This window comes from Nematolebias whitei, chromosome 2, assembly GCF_014905685.2.
Source record: "Nematolebias whitei isolate Nwh7 chromosome 2, NemWhi1, whole genome shotgun sequence".
In the NCBI taxonomy this organism is placed as follows: Eukaryota; Metazoa; Chordata; class Actinopteri; order Cyprinodontiformes; family Rivulidae; genus Nematolebias; species Nematolebias whitei.
In genome coordinates, this window is record NC_056499.1 from 45644069 (window position 1) to 45658699 (window position 14631).

Consider the following 14631-nt stretch of genomic DNA (forward strand, 5'->3'; position numbering starts at 1 on the left):
CATGGACCATCATGTTTGCCCTCAGCCTGCAGCTGCTCTGCTCGGCTTCATTCACAGCAGCAGTATGAAGAATGAGTGGAGGGTAGAAGTGCTACTCTGCTCCTAATCCTCTTTAGCAGCATTATGTTGAGCTCAGTCCAAGCTGTGTCCCTGTAATGTCCAGAAACCGGAGTCAGCATCTCTGCGTCCGTCGTGCGCAGCTGGAGGGACAGTACCGATGGTGCAGGTAGGACCCACAACAAACCCCACGTTACATTCTAACATCATCATCTGCATGGTTAATAACAATTAAACCTGAAACTCTTCTCTTTTTTTTCTTGTAAATGTGCTCTAAAAACTCAGCATAACTGCTTCCATATTTAACTTTGCTGCTGCGCACGAGCATGTAGTCATGTTTCGTAGAGCGTGCGCTGAATGGAACGCAAACACGAGCAAATTGGACAAAAACGTTCTGAATGTGTTCAGGAAGGTTGTACTGGCCGTGTTTAGATGATTAACATGTTTCAGTGGGCTCATGTTTTGTAAGGAGCCAAAGCCTGAGTGATTATGTAACCATAGCAACAGGTGGCAGTCTGAATCCTCCATCACCTCCCCACCAAACACACACCACCCCACACTACATCTGTAATTATTCTCGCACAAGTGTCTGGTTTTAGCATCATTCTGTGTTTTCAGTTCTACCACATGTGGAAGCTGTCAGCTGTGAAAGATGAAACACGCGGTGGTGTCTTCTCGGCACATAACACCAAAGGAGTGACCGATGCATCTGACATAACTTCCTGTTTGGAGTCCAGAAGCTGACGATGCAGTCACCTCAGAGGAGAAGGCTCAGCCGCGGTCGTGTCCTCTTCTTCATCTCAGGTGTGCTGTTGTGTGTTGTCTACACACTGACTCTGAAAACCCGGCTGTTGGAGCCTCAAGCCTCTGTCCAGACAGATGAGGGGGGCAATAGTGACATCGTGGAGGTCAGCGTTAGGGAGGTGTCAGCGTCCAGTGAGACTGAGAAGGAGGATGTAATGCCTGAGACCACCAAACCTCCTCTGGTGATCATCGTCAACAGGACAGACATCGAACAGTGCATCTACGTCAATCCTCAACCTTCCAGACCTCCTCCAACTCCCCCACCTGTGACCGCCACAGCTCCTCCCCAACACCCCCCTCAGAGGAAAAGTGAGTACCCAAAGGACATCTTCTCAGTGGAGCAACGACGACAAGGCTGGGTGGTTCTGCATGTCATAGGCATGACCTACATGTTTGTTGCCCTGGCCATTGTTTGTGATGAGTTTTTTGTTCCGGCGCTGGAAGTCATCTCTACCAAGTTGGAGATCTCAGATGACGTGGCTGGGGCCACCTTCATGGCAGCTGGAGGTTCTGCCCCGGAGCTCTTCACCTCCCTTATCGGTGTCTTCATCTCCCACAGCAACGTGGGCATTGGCACCATCGTGGGCTCAGCCGTCTTCAACATCCTGTTTGTGATTGGCATGTGTGCCATCTTCTCCAGGAAGATGCTGCATCTGACCTGGTGGCCGCTCTTCAGGGATGTGACTTTTTACATCCTGGACCTCATCATGCTCATCGTCTTCTTCCTGGATAATATGATCCTGTGGTGGGAGAGCATGCTGCTGGTGCTAGGCTACATGAGCTACGTGACCTTCATGAAGTTCAACAGTCAGATTGAGCGGACCGTCAAAACCCAGCTCAACAAGCACATGAGCATTGTCAAAGTGTGGACCACAGAGGAGCCAGAGAAGGTCAGTCAACGCCTCATTTAAACCCACCTCTGAGCCTAAATGTCTGAAGGCAAATGGTCAACATGAGATTCACAGTGACTCCTGTCATAGTCTGTGTTTTTCGGTTATTTTCTTAGTTTATCTTTTAGTATTATTTCTCCTTGCGGTTTATATGTTCTTGTGCTTTGGTTCATCTCCCTGTGAGGTCTTTCTCACCCTCAGTCAGCCTCACCAGTTATTCAGTCAGCTTACAACTCGCACCTGCTCCCCATGATGAATCACCAAGGTGCTGTCACCTGTCACCCCCCCCCCCCCCCCCCCCCCCCCCCCCCACACACACACACAATTGAAACCACTTCAACAGCAGCAGGTCATTGTCTTGGCTACCTGCCAGATGTTGGTCTTTCCTCTTGTGCGCCCTGTGTTTTTGTAAGTTGTTGTCAGCCTGTTGTTTCTGTCTGTTTAATAAACTGATTTATTTTAGCTCCTTGTGTCTGCCTGCATCTGGGTCCAATCTCTCCACTGATCCTGATGCCAACATTTCTTTAACCAAACAAATGTTCACTAATAGATTCAATCACAAAATCTGCAGTTCAAATGCTGTTTCTCCAGGTCCAACAACCCTCACATTCAGCATAATTAAAATCACAATCACTGACAGTTTCTAAGGAGGTTTTCTAAAAGTTGGTCTTTTGGCTGAAGCATAACCAACAAAAGTAACCGCAGATTTAACTAGAAAGTTCCTGAAGAAACTTTGATGTGGATGGCCACATTGTGGTCCTTTTTAAATTTTGATTTGTCAGTACTACAGTGCCTTGCGAAAGTATTCGGCCCTGTTGAACTTTTCAACCTTTTGCCACATTTCAGGCTTCAAACATAAAGATATAAAATTTTAATTTTTGGTGAAGAATCAACAACAAGTGGGACACAATCATGAAGTGGAATGAAATTTATTGGATGTGTCAAACTTTTGTAACAAATAAAAAACTGAAAAGTGGGGCGTGCAATATTATTCGGCCCCCTTACATTAATACTTTGTAGCGCCGCCTTTTGCTGCAGTTCCAGCTGCAAGTCTCTTGGGGTTTGTCTCTGTCAGTTTTGCACATGGAGACACTGAAATTCTGCCCATTCTTTTTGCAAAACAGCTCGAGCTCATTGAGGTTGGATGGAGAGCGTTTGTGAACAGCAGTCTTCAGCTCTTTCCACAGATTCTCGATTGGATTCAGGTCTGGACTTTGACTTGGCCGTTCCAACACCTGGATACGTTTATTTGTGAACCATTCCATTGTAGATGTGTCTTTATGTTTTGGATCAATGTCTTGTTGGAAGATAAATCTCCGTCCCAGTCTCAGGTCTCTTGCAGACTCAAACAGGTTTTCTTCCAGAATGGTCCTGTATTTGGCCCCATCCATCTTCCCATCAATTCTGACCATCTTCCCTGTCCCTGCTGATGAAAAGCAGGCCCAAACCAGGATGCTGCCACCACCATGTTTGACAATGGGGATGGTGTGTTCAGGGTGATCAGCTGTGTTGCTTTTATGCCAAACATATTGTTTTGCATTGTGGCCAAACAGTTGGATTTTGGTTTCATGTGACCAGAGCACCTTCTTCCACATGTTTGGTGTGTCTCCCAGGTGACAAACTTTAAACAACACTTTTTATGGATATCTTTGAGAAATGGCTTTCTTCTTGCCACTCTTCCATAAAGGCCAGATTTGTGCAGTGTACGACTGATTGTTGTCCTATGGACAGACTCTCCCACCTCAGCTGTAGATCTCTGCAGTTCATCCAGAGTGATCATGGGCCTCTTGGCTGCATCTCTGATCAGTCTTCTCCTTGTTGGAGATGAAAGTTTAGAGGGACGGCCGGGTCTTGGTAGATTTGCAGTGGTCTGATACTCCTTCCATTTTAATATAATTGCTTGCACAGTGCTCCATGGGATGTTTAAAGCTTGGGAAATATTTTTGTATCCAAATCCGGCCTTAAACTTCTCCACAACAGTATCTTGGACCTGCCTGGTGTGTTCCTTGGTCTTCATGATGCTCTCTGCCCTTTGAACAGAACCCTGAGACTATCACAGAGTAGGTGCATTTATACGGAGACTTGATTACACACAGGTGGATTCTATTTATCATCATCAGTCATTTGGGACAACATTGGATCATTCATAGATCCTCACTGAACTTCTGGAGTGAGTTTGCTGCACTAAAAGTAAAGGGGCCGAATAATATTGCACGCCCCACTTTTCAGTTTTTTATTTGTTAAAAAGTTTGACACATCCAATAAATTTCATTCCACTTCACGATTGTGTCCCACTTGTTGTTGATTCTTCACAAAAAAATTAAAATTTTATATATTTTTGTTTGAAGCCTGAAATGTGGCAAAAGGTTGAAAAGTTCAAGGGGGGGCGAATACTTTCGCAAGGCACTGTATGTGTTGGGGTTTGCTCTCAGCTACCACCACACCAAATTTCAGTTTAATAGCTCTAATAATGGCGGATTTATAGTACTTTTCCTTGTTTTTCTCTCTTTTTTTTCCTTCACACCCCTGTTTTCTGGTTTTGGGGTCAGGGGCAACGAGGAGGAGTGGGCCACTTGGTTGGAGTCTGGGCTGTGTGTGGGCTTTGGGCCTTAGGGATCGGTTGGGGTTGGGGCCGGTGCTCCGGTTCTCCCGTTCTCCCGGGGTTGTTCAGATTTTTGGATCAAGGCTCCTCATTGCAATGGCTGGCCCTTTGGCCGAGGTGGCTGCCGGGTTCTGGTGGGGGGGTCAGCTAGGGGTGTGTATGGCTGTTGGCAGTGTGTGGCTGTGATCAGGGGCATGGCTTTGTTTTTACAGGGGCTGTCTGGTCGGTCTTGTGTGTGTGTGTTGGTGTGCATGTGCGTGTGCATGTGCGTGTGTGTGTGTGTGTGTGTGTGTGTGTGTGTGTGGGTGGGTGGGTGGGTGTGGAGGGGTGCACTGGCAGCATGCCTGGATGCCTCTGGGTCCGTGGTGCCTGGTCTTTGGTACACTGGGCCAGCTTCTCCCTGCTGCTCTGGCCCCCGGCCTAGGGCCGGTCTGCGACTGCCGTCAGGTAGGTGGAGCGATGGAGTGCACCTTGTGGTGGCGTTGGGGTGGCTGGCAGGTTGTCCTTGGCCTGGAGCAGTGGGTTGGCTTGGGTGCGCGTTCCTGGGTGGTGTGGGCACATGTGTTGTTTCATGGATGGGCGGGCTGGGGTCAGGCAGCTTGGAGGGCTCCCTGGTTTCCTGCCCCACTCGTCACTCTGTTTGGGGATGTTGGCCCTGCTGGTTGTGGGGTGCTGCGGAGGGTTGTAGAGTATGCTGTGGGATGTTATATCCTTTTTGGGTGTGGTACCGCTGATGTTTCGATTTGTTGGGTGGCGACAGTGGAGCTGGGCTTGGTGATGGTTATCACTGGCGTAGCAATGAGGGTGACGTATGATTGTTTGAATGGATGAAGGGGCATGGTGGGGGCTGTTGGCACCAGGTGCGGGCCTTCTGCCGAGGATGCTTGGTGGTGGTGGGAGTTTATCCTGTCCTGGTATTGGGTCCGGGGGTTTGGTGTGGTTGCTTGGCTTGGTGACATCTGCTCAGTTGCATCTGTGTGCAGGGCTGGGGTGGTACCATGTGGGGCCATTGCCTTTTCGTTGCGGCATGTTGTGTGGCCAGGGGCAGGATGCAGCAGGGATGCCTTGGGTGGAGGTTTTGCTGTGCTTTTGTGTTCTCGTTGGCTTTTTGGGATCGGAGCTCTCCTATGGGGTTACCCTCCTGTGGATGGGAGATTTGTGGCGTCTATATGTTCCGGGGCGGATGTTTAACATCTGGTTGGGGCTGGCCCTGTGGGGGAGCCTGAGTGGAGTTCGCAGAGTTGAAATTGGAGTTTGCTGGGGGGTTGGGACTGTTTCATCCTGGGGTTGCTCTGGCTGGCTGGCTCGTGGGGGCTGCATGGACTCTTTCTGGCTCTGTCTCTAGATGAGGTCAGGGCCAGGGTTTGGGCTCAGATTGTTTGGGCGGTGCCTAGCCTTCATCCGGGCTGATGGGCTGCTCTGCTGCTGCAGAGATTTCGGTGGTCTGTTCTTCTCCATCCAAGAAGGAAAGGAACCGTCTTCTGACGGGTTGCCTCTCTGGTGGGACGTTACCTGGACCTGGGAGTATAGAGTGTGTATGGGGAGTACGAGTGGTTATAGAATGTCCATTTCTGTGCATGTTCTTAGTGGCCTTGGCCCTCTTAATGCCAGCAACCAGATCTTTCCTTGTCCTTCTCAGCTCTTGTGAGTTTCCAGACCTGAAGGCAGTGTTCCTGGCTTCCAGCAGGGTGCAAACTACCTTGGTGCAAAATCCATACATTTTACTTCTATTAAAAAGTAGTTCAGTTTTTATTAATTTTCACAGAATCAGATTGTTGCCAAAACAGCTTTAATTGGTTCAAACCAAGTACAGTATTTTAATACTCATAATCATAGGCGTTGCGTTAATTATTTGTGAAGGGGACATGCCCCCCTCATATTTAAGTATTAATTAATTTTTATTTATTTTTTTTGGGGGGGGGGGGGCGGGGTTCTACAGAGAAATAAATACTTTAAAATCCTATGAAAAAAAAAAGAAAAGAACAAAACCCAAGAGCTGAGGTTACTGGAAGAAGGCCACCAAACCAGCACAGCCCTGGAACCCAGCAACTGGAAAACAAAACAAAATTAATAAAGGGCAATCACCATGCTAACTCTAATCAAAGAGAAAATGAAAAACCAAATAAAGTAAGTCGACAATATGCCCCATAATTTATCAAAAATAAAATGCCAACCCAACTAAATATCTAAATTATACACTACAGTTTAAAAAGTAAATGGGCTGTATCAAAAAATAAGGAAAAACTAAAGAAAACAATAGAACAAACACACCTACTACTCATTTTTAAAAGTTATAGTCCAGATCCAGGTGTGTGACTAATTACCCACGCCACCTACACGAGTGCTCAGGGACCACGCCCCAAACAATTAGTTGTGCAGAAGTCCAGTGAAGCAGCCACAGGTGTCTGAAGACAATTAAGTGCAATAATCTGGAAAACCCAAACAGCAGTGGTCCTCCATAGAGCCAGAACAACGGTAATCTTCCATAGAGACAAAACAATTGTAACCTCAGTGGAAACAAAACAGCTGTGATCTTCCATAGAAACACAGCAGCAGTGGTTCCAACTTCAGCAAAGGACCTATAAAATTCAGTCAACTAGTCACTATCAAACAGTAGTAAATTTGAAGCTGACAATGAGTTGGGACTCAACTACTCACCTGCTGACGCACACAGGAGGAGGAGGAAAGCAGCAAGCTTGGCCTTCATCCCATGAAAGCCAGAACAGAGCAGCATGCATAACACGATCTGATGCTCAGCCACAACCAAACCCCACACGGGTTGTGAGCCACGTAGTGGGAGCGTGAAGATGAAACCAAGTGCCAGAACCCAACATTTTTCAGTCAGGTCATCTGGACAGGAGTCAGGGTAAGGAGGACCCTCTGAACTCTGAAGGACAAATTGGATTCATGATGACAACTAGATTCTACTGTATGGCTGGTGAAATCTGGTTGTCTACAAATTCGTGTGGAGGTGTTGAAGCTTGACAGTGCTCGGACTGAATGTGGAGCTGTGACAGGGATTTTGGAGCAGCTGTATCAGGATTGTGATCTCCCTGGCAGCACTCATGAATGGTAGGAATAATCTGGAGAAGCTGTGAGCTCGACTTTGGAGTAAAGGATCAATTCGGCTGTTTTGGAGTTTCCATCAGAGAATATGTACCAGCGAGACTTTAAAGGCAGAAACAACAATTCACGAGTTCTGCCTGACCCAAACTGTGGCCTTGATGCCGGACTTATCTCAACTCCTCCTGGAATGTTTTGAAAACAACAAAGATGCTTTGACTGTTTCCTCACCCCTCCCTCCCCCAAGGCCGTGGACATGTAACAGAACCTCACCTGAGCTGAAGATGAACGTCACCTCTTATCTGGACAAAGGCTGAGGGGGGGCTCTGGACTATGCTACGACTTTCCCTTAAAAATTCAATGTTTTCACCGCCTATATGTTCAAGTATAACGTCTGTTTATGTTGCTTTGCTGTGGTCGGTTTTTTTGATTCCTCAAATTGTGCCCTGTCTAAGATACGGTGTGAGAGATCTTTTTTTATACCGTCTCTCCTCATGTTTTCTTTCCTTTTCTTATCTAAGCAAAATATTATTCTGAATAAGAATAAGAAGGCCGCGCTAAATATTTTAGCCACAGCTTCGTGCACTCCACCCATCTTCGGACGACTGTACGTTCATATTCGCGTTGTTTCTCGGTGCAATGCCAATAAAGTTTATTCTGATTCTGATTCTGATTGCCGGCCCTCTTCCTTGTTGACAGTCGTGTCAAACTGGTTGAAAACCACAAAGTCTATGCTCTATAATCCAGGTATACAATCCAACATTTTTCAGTCAGGTCATCTGGACAGGTGGACAAGTGCCAGAACATTCTTCTTCTTCTTCTTTGAGGTTTATTGGCGGTTGGCAAACAACGAAACAACAACAAAATGTAGAAACGTTTCGTCTCTCATCCGAGAGACTTCCTCAGTCTGAGGTGCTGTTTTCAGCTCAGTCTCTTAAATAGCACCTTCTCAGAGTGGATCAACCAGTTTGCTGCTGACAACCAAAACCAGCTGATCACATGCTCAAGAAGGACCATCAGCCTAACAATGGATCATTAGCACACTGGTGGCTGTTTACTATTCACAGAGGGCTGAGTGATACTAGCAATCACAGCATTGTAAGAGGGGGACAGTTGAACACGGAGGCCTCCACCCCTGTTTAATGATGGACGATTTATTTTCACAAAGATGGCCTCCTTTACTCCTCTCTCAAACCATCGTTCCTCTCTGTCCAGGATGTGAACATCTTCATCCCTGAAAGAGTGACCGCTGGCCTGGAGATGAGTGTAGACCTCAGAGTCCTGGCCTGATGATGTTGATCTTCTGTGCTGGGCCATCCTTTTGGCCAGTGGCTGTTTTGTTTCCCCGATGTAAGACTGATCACAGCCCTCCTGACACTGAACAGCATACACAACATTACTCTGTTTGTGCCGGGGGACTGGATCTTTGGCATGAACCAGTCTTTGCCGTAATGTATTTTGGGGTTTAAAAGCCACTGGGACGTTATGTTTAGAAAATAAACGTCTCAGTTTCTCTGATACCCCCTCAACATACGGAATGACCACTGCTCTGGGTCTGGGTTCCTCCTTTTCACCTGATGGCTGACTGGAGTCCTGTTTGGACAGTCATCCATCAGGTGAAAAGGAGGAACCCAGCTGAATACAGCACCTCAGACGAAACGTTTCTACATTTTTTTGTTGTTTTGCTTTGTTTTGTTTTTTTGAATGTCCAGAGGACCAGATTTAACTTTTTTAGATTATCTGATACATTTTACTATTTGAGTTATTTCTGAATAAATCGATTAAATCTAGTTTTACTTTAATTCTATTTAAATTTTGAATCAGCTGTTGTCTTTCTTCCTCATACGTTTTGCAGTGTAACATTACATGCTCTACAGTCTCATCTGCTCCACGGTATTCACATTTACCAGTGCAGTGTTTCCCTAAAATAAAAAGAGTGCTTTTTAACCCAGTATGCCCAAATCTGAGACGAGAAATAATTGTCTCTTCTCTCCTCGTCCTCCCTGTACTTTTCATTTCTCCAGTTTTCTTTTGGATTTTATAGAACCAGCATCCTTTCTTTTCTTCCTCCCATAGCTTTTGCCATTTATCCTTCATTTTCTGTTTTATTAAGTGTTATTTCTGTTTTACTAAAATTAACTATTAAATCTAATGATGCATTTCTTGTGGCTTCCTTTGCAGCTTTATCTGCCATTTCATTTCCTGTAACACCATAATGAGCTGGTATCCATAAAAAAAATGTATCATTAGACCCATCATATTTTTTCTGTATAGTGTTTGTTGAATTTCTATTAAAATATCTGGCCTGCTTTCTGGATGGTTACAATGTAAACTGACTAATGATGAACTGGAGTCTGAACAAATCACTGATCTCAATGGTCTTGTTTCTTCAACCCACTGAATGGCTAATAATATTGCAAGTATTTCCCCTGTGTACACAAGTCCATCATTTATGAGGTGGAAGTGGTGGCACAGAAGTTAGAGAAGGTGGGCCTGTGATCAGAAGATCGCCAGTTCAAGCCCCGGTACCGACAACATCAAAAATATGGGTGGGGTAGGTGAAGCACCCACACCTGCCCCCACCCTCATTCGTCCCACCCTGGGCCTATGAGCAAGGCCCTTAACCCCCACCATCTGCTCCTTAAACAGGTCTCTCTTGAAAATGAGTTCTCGTGGCTCAATGAGACTACCTGTATAAATAAAGGTAAATGAAAAAAAAATATATATATATTTCTAACTTTGATGTTGAACTCCAGAACACTGAAAGCTACACCTACTTTATTTACTAAGTTCTTGGAAGCATCTGTGTAAATTTGAACATAACTGTAATATTTATTGATATGGTTCTGTACCGTACTTGAATTTAAAATGAATCCATCCATCCATTAATTTTCTTTTGCTTATCCGGGGTCGGGTCGCGGGGGTAGCAGCTTAAGTAGGGAGGCCCAGACTTCCCTATCCCCAGCCACTTGGGCCAGCTCCTCCGGAGGAATCCCAAGGCGTTCCCAGGCCAGCCGAGAAACATAGTCCCTCCAGCGTGTCCTGGGTTTTCCTCTGAGCCTCATCCCATGCTGTTTGGAGCATAAGCACAAACAACAGTCAGAACCCGTCCCCCCACACGTAGGTGGAGGGAGGATACCCTCTCGTTCACTGGGGTGAACCCCAACATACAGGCACCAAGATGGGGGGCAACAAGTATGCCCACTCCTGCTCGGCACCTTTCGCCAGGGGCAACTCCAGAGTGGAAGAGTGTCCAACTCCTCTCAAGGAAACTGGTTCCAGAGCCAGAACCATGTGTCGAGGTGAGTCCGACTATTTGTAGCCGGAACCTCTCAACCTCACACACCAGCTCAGGCTCCTTTCCCACCAGTAAGGTGACATTCCACGTCCCAGTAGCCAGCTTCTGTAGCCGAGGATCAGACCGCCAAGGTCCCCGTCCTCGGCCACCACCCAAACCCATATTGCACCGATCCCTTTGGCCCCTCCCACAGGGGGCGAGCCATGGGAAGGGGGCCCATGTCTCCTCATCGGGCTGTACCCGGCTGGGCTCCATGGGTAAAAGCCCGGCCACCAGGTGCTCACCAGCGTGCCCCACCTCCAGGCCCGGCTCCAGAGTGGGGCCCCGGTGCAAGGGAACATTGATTCCATTTGTTTTGCTCATCATAGGGGTCTGTGGGCTGCACTTTGTCTGAATCCATTATTCTCATTTCTAAGTGCCAGAACAAGCATTACGGCCTCCTTTTATATTCCGCCCACTTATCTAACAGGAAGTGACGTTTCTCTAGCCAGGTATATTTCTATACTGCAAGCTGTAAGAACAGCTACAATTGCCAACACTTGTTTTTAACGCTTCATTTTAAAGGTCAAATGAAATAAAAACAAGTTTTCATGTTTTTCCCCTTTAAAACACTTTCATGAAACATTCCAGGGGTCCATTTCTCTGATTAATACTTTACAGGTCTCTCTTATAAATGAGTCCTCAAGGCTCAATGAGACTAACCTGCATAAAAAAGGTTGAATGAGTATTTGTCCATGAAACCAAATGAATCCAATCAGCTTCTTAGACTACAAGCATGTCTTAAAGACATAAAAACCTGGATGACCCTAAATTTTCTGATTTTGAATATAGACAAGACTGAGGTTTTAGTTTTTGGACCTGAGCAATTTAGGACTGAATTTTCCAGTCTCTTGCCCTCCTTGGATGACATTAATCTGGCCTCCAGTTCTAACGTTAAAAATCTTGGTGTTATTTTTGATCAGCCTAAGGGGATACCAGTCAGACTGGTGCATATGACAGCTCATAAGATAAGAAATCTCCTCAGCTTTTTTGGCTGTAGAAGACGTAATCCTCCCTCTGGACCTGGTTCAGATGGATATCTATTCTGGATTGATTACTCACAGTTATTCATGCTGGGAAGGTCAAGATGGCTGACTCTGATCAATGCCAGCCCAGCTCTGGTCAGCCAGTCAGGGGCTGGGTTCTGTAAACTCCATCTTGTTTTGTCTCTTTTCTTTCGAGACATCTGCTCAGAAGGATAATTCTTTCTCTGAAGTTTGTCTAAAAGTAAAACTTAACGGCCTGTGTTAAAACAGAGAAGATTGGTCCACTTCTCAAGGGAGAGGTGGTTCTGTTAACTTTTAACCAATCAGAGGTAAAAAAAAAAGGGTGATTCTAACTCTTGGCCTTTGTTTTTCATAAGATCCTTATTAAATAAATCTAAAGTCCTTTTTCTGCCTCAAAAGTTTCCTTCTAAGCAAAACAAGACAAAGTTTTTTTAATCTTAAAAAAGATTACTTAAAACATTTCTCATGAATATTCAAGCATGGAATGAAACATTAGAAATTACATCTTTTGAATATTCAAATAACATGCAATATTTTAACAGCGATGTCACTGTTGACCATAGCTCTTCTGAAAAAAGAAGGTCATTAAAAGACAAAGGCTTTTTTCTTTTTGTACCATCTTCCCATGAGAACGAGTCTGAGAAAAGTATTTCTTTTCAATAAGGGAAGATATCAAATGCAGCAAGTTCGGATGTTTAGAAACTTGAAGGTTAGATTGAACAAAGTCTCTTTAAAAACGATCTCTCAGTTTCATACAAAGACCTTGGGTTATTGAGTTCACATTGTCAGGTGAGGTTAATACAATAACAGTTTTTTTTATTACATTAGTATCAACTTAGGAAGTTTGTGAGCTGAGACGAATATTTGTAAAATGATGTCTGTTTGTTCAGAATGAACGAATATTATTTTAAACAGTTTCAACATCAAAACACAGTATCATTTCTCAAGGTGAAGTGATCTCTTTCTGAGGTGAGGTGTTCCCCTACAAGGTAAACGTTGATATTTAACAACCCATTAAAATGCAGGAAATGGAATCTGGGGAAGGACCCCTAGAACCTCGTCACCAGTGTGTCCCCCCCACTTTGCAAATGCTTCTGATGCCAATGTCAGTAATAGACCACTAACACCACTAGAACAAAGAAACCAACAAAAAGCTAAAGTACTAACTACCTTTAAGAGAATAGCTTAGAATTAGAACAAACAGTTTAGTGTTTTTTTTAAGACAAAACCCATCAAGAGTTTACCATGACTGAACACCAGACTCTGGATCTGGTTCAGATGGATATCTATTCTGGATTGATTACTCACAGTTATTCATGCTGGGAAGGTCAAGATGGCTGCGTACATAATTTCGCTCCACCACATGTACCACATGAGGTGCGAATGACAATAAAGAAACTCTGACTCTGACTCTGACTCTGACTCGTTATAAACCAACAAGTGTTGTACGTATCGTTCTGTCTCCAGCAGGTTTTAAACATATTGTTTCACCCCTTTTTTAAAATAAAATAAAATAAAACACTTGTACCTAGTTTGAACAGTTCTGTTTTAGGAAATATTGGTGCACTTGAATATTAAAGCATCAACATAGAATAGGTTTAAGTCTTTGCATGTTTTTGTTGCTGGTTATAATGACAAAATCACCTGAATTAACTAAAGTGTTGATTAAAATCATCTTTGTTCTCGCAGCAGAACAAAGGCAAACGCAGTGAGTACACGTTTCTGCAGGTAGTGGTTCCCAGACAGACTTCTGCCTATTTCCTGAATACATTGTTCAATACTTTCATCTCGTCACCTTTCACGTCAGGACGGCTGCCCGCTCAGACGCACTGAAAGAGCTGCAGTGATTTCAATTCAGTTGTGTACAACCCTTTGATGAGCTGAACTGAAAGGACTCCAGGTGTTGGAAACAGTGTGCCACTGAGAATGTCTGTTTGTGTTACAAGCCCTGACATACCAGGATACAGAGTAAATTAAAATGATTCAGAACCATTCCAGACAAAGACATGAAAGGCTTTTTATTAACCTGCAGAGCACAGATAGTTAAATCGACAGCGAATATGCAGAACCATGTTTCTGGTTCAAGTGGCAGAACTGTTCTTCAGTGAGACACTTCTGGATCAACACAGAGGGAAATGTAGCTCCATCTTCATCCATATAAACCTCGACATCAAGATTTTGTGATTAGACAAAGAAAATAAATGGTTATTCTGGTATTTATTTGGTAGCTATGCCTAATGACAAGTGTTGTGGAAAAATAAAACACTGTTGAGATGATCCGTAGTTTCTCAGAACGATTTGGACTTTCAGGTACGATGGTGGCATTGTCGTGTCATACTGATGAACTTCACTCCCATGGGCACGTTGACCATATGACACCAGATGGGTTCTGTTGTTTGATTTGTCTCATCCTGAACTGTTCTGCGTGAGGTTTCTTTTGTAATGAATTTTATGCAAACGGTATGCCAATGTCCCCTGTCACTGAAGGATTTGAATCCTGAGTGTTTTTTGTTTTTTGGCCTGTTGAACAGGAAATTCAACAATTCAAGTAAATCTAAATGTTTTTGATGCAAGGTATTCAAGTGTGTAGGAGTTACACTGTGGTGAAGAACAGAGGGAGTTTATTTTTGTGTCTGAGGTGGTGCAGATTGATGGATCCTGGTGAGCAGAGGGAGTAATTTTATCCACCACCAGGCACAGTGGTGGAGTCAAGGGGTGGCCAGTGGTGGCCTTGACCATCAAAGATAAATCTTTGGTTACTACAAACACCTGAGGAAACTATACTTTTAAGCAACATAAAACTAGAAAGAAAGCTTGGTTTTCTTAAATAATAAGGGTGGCCGGTTTACACACAAACAGTGTAGATCTCGG

At 44.7% G+C, this 14631-nt stretch overlaps 1 protein-coding gene across 1 annotated transcript in view; it reads left to right on the forward strand.

Annotated features, from left to right (window-relative positions):
* The first annotated feature begins 803 nt into the window (after positions 1 to 803).
* The window catches only part of LOC119427001 (sodium/potassium/calcium exchanger 1-like), a 54084-nt gene continuing 40256 nt past the window's right edge, over positions 804 to 14631 (forward strand). The window contains exon 1 of the mRNA XM_037694578.1: positions 804 to 1751. Within this exon, the coding sequence (XP_037550506.1) occupies positions 804 to 1751 (948 nt within the window). The remainder of the gene's footprint in view (positions 1752 to 14631) is intronic.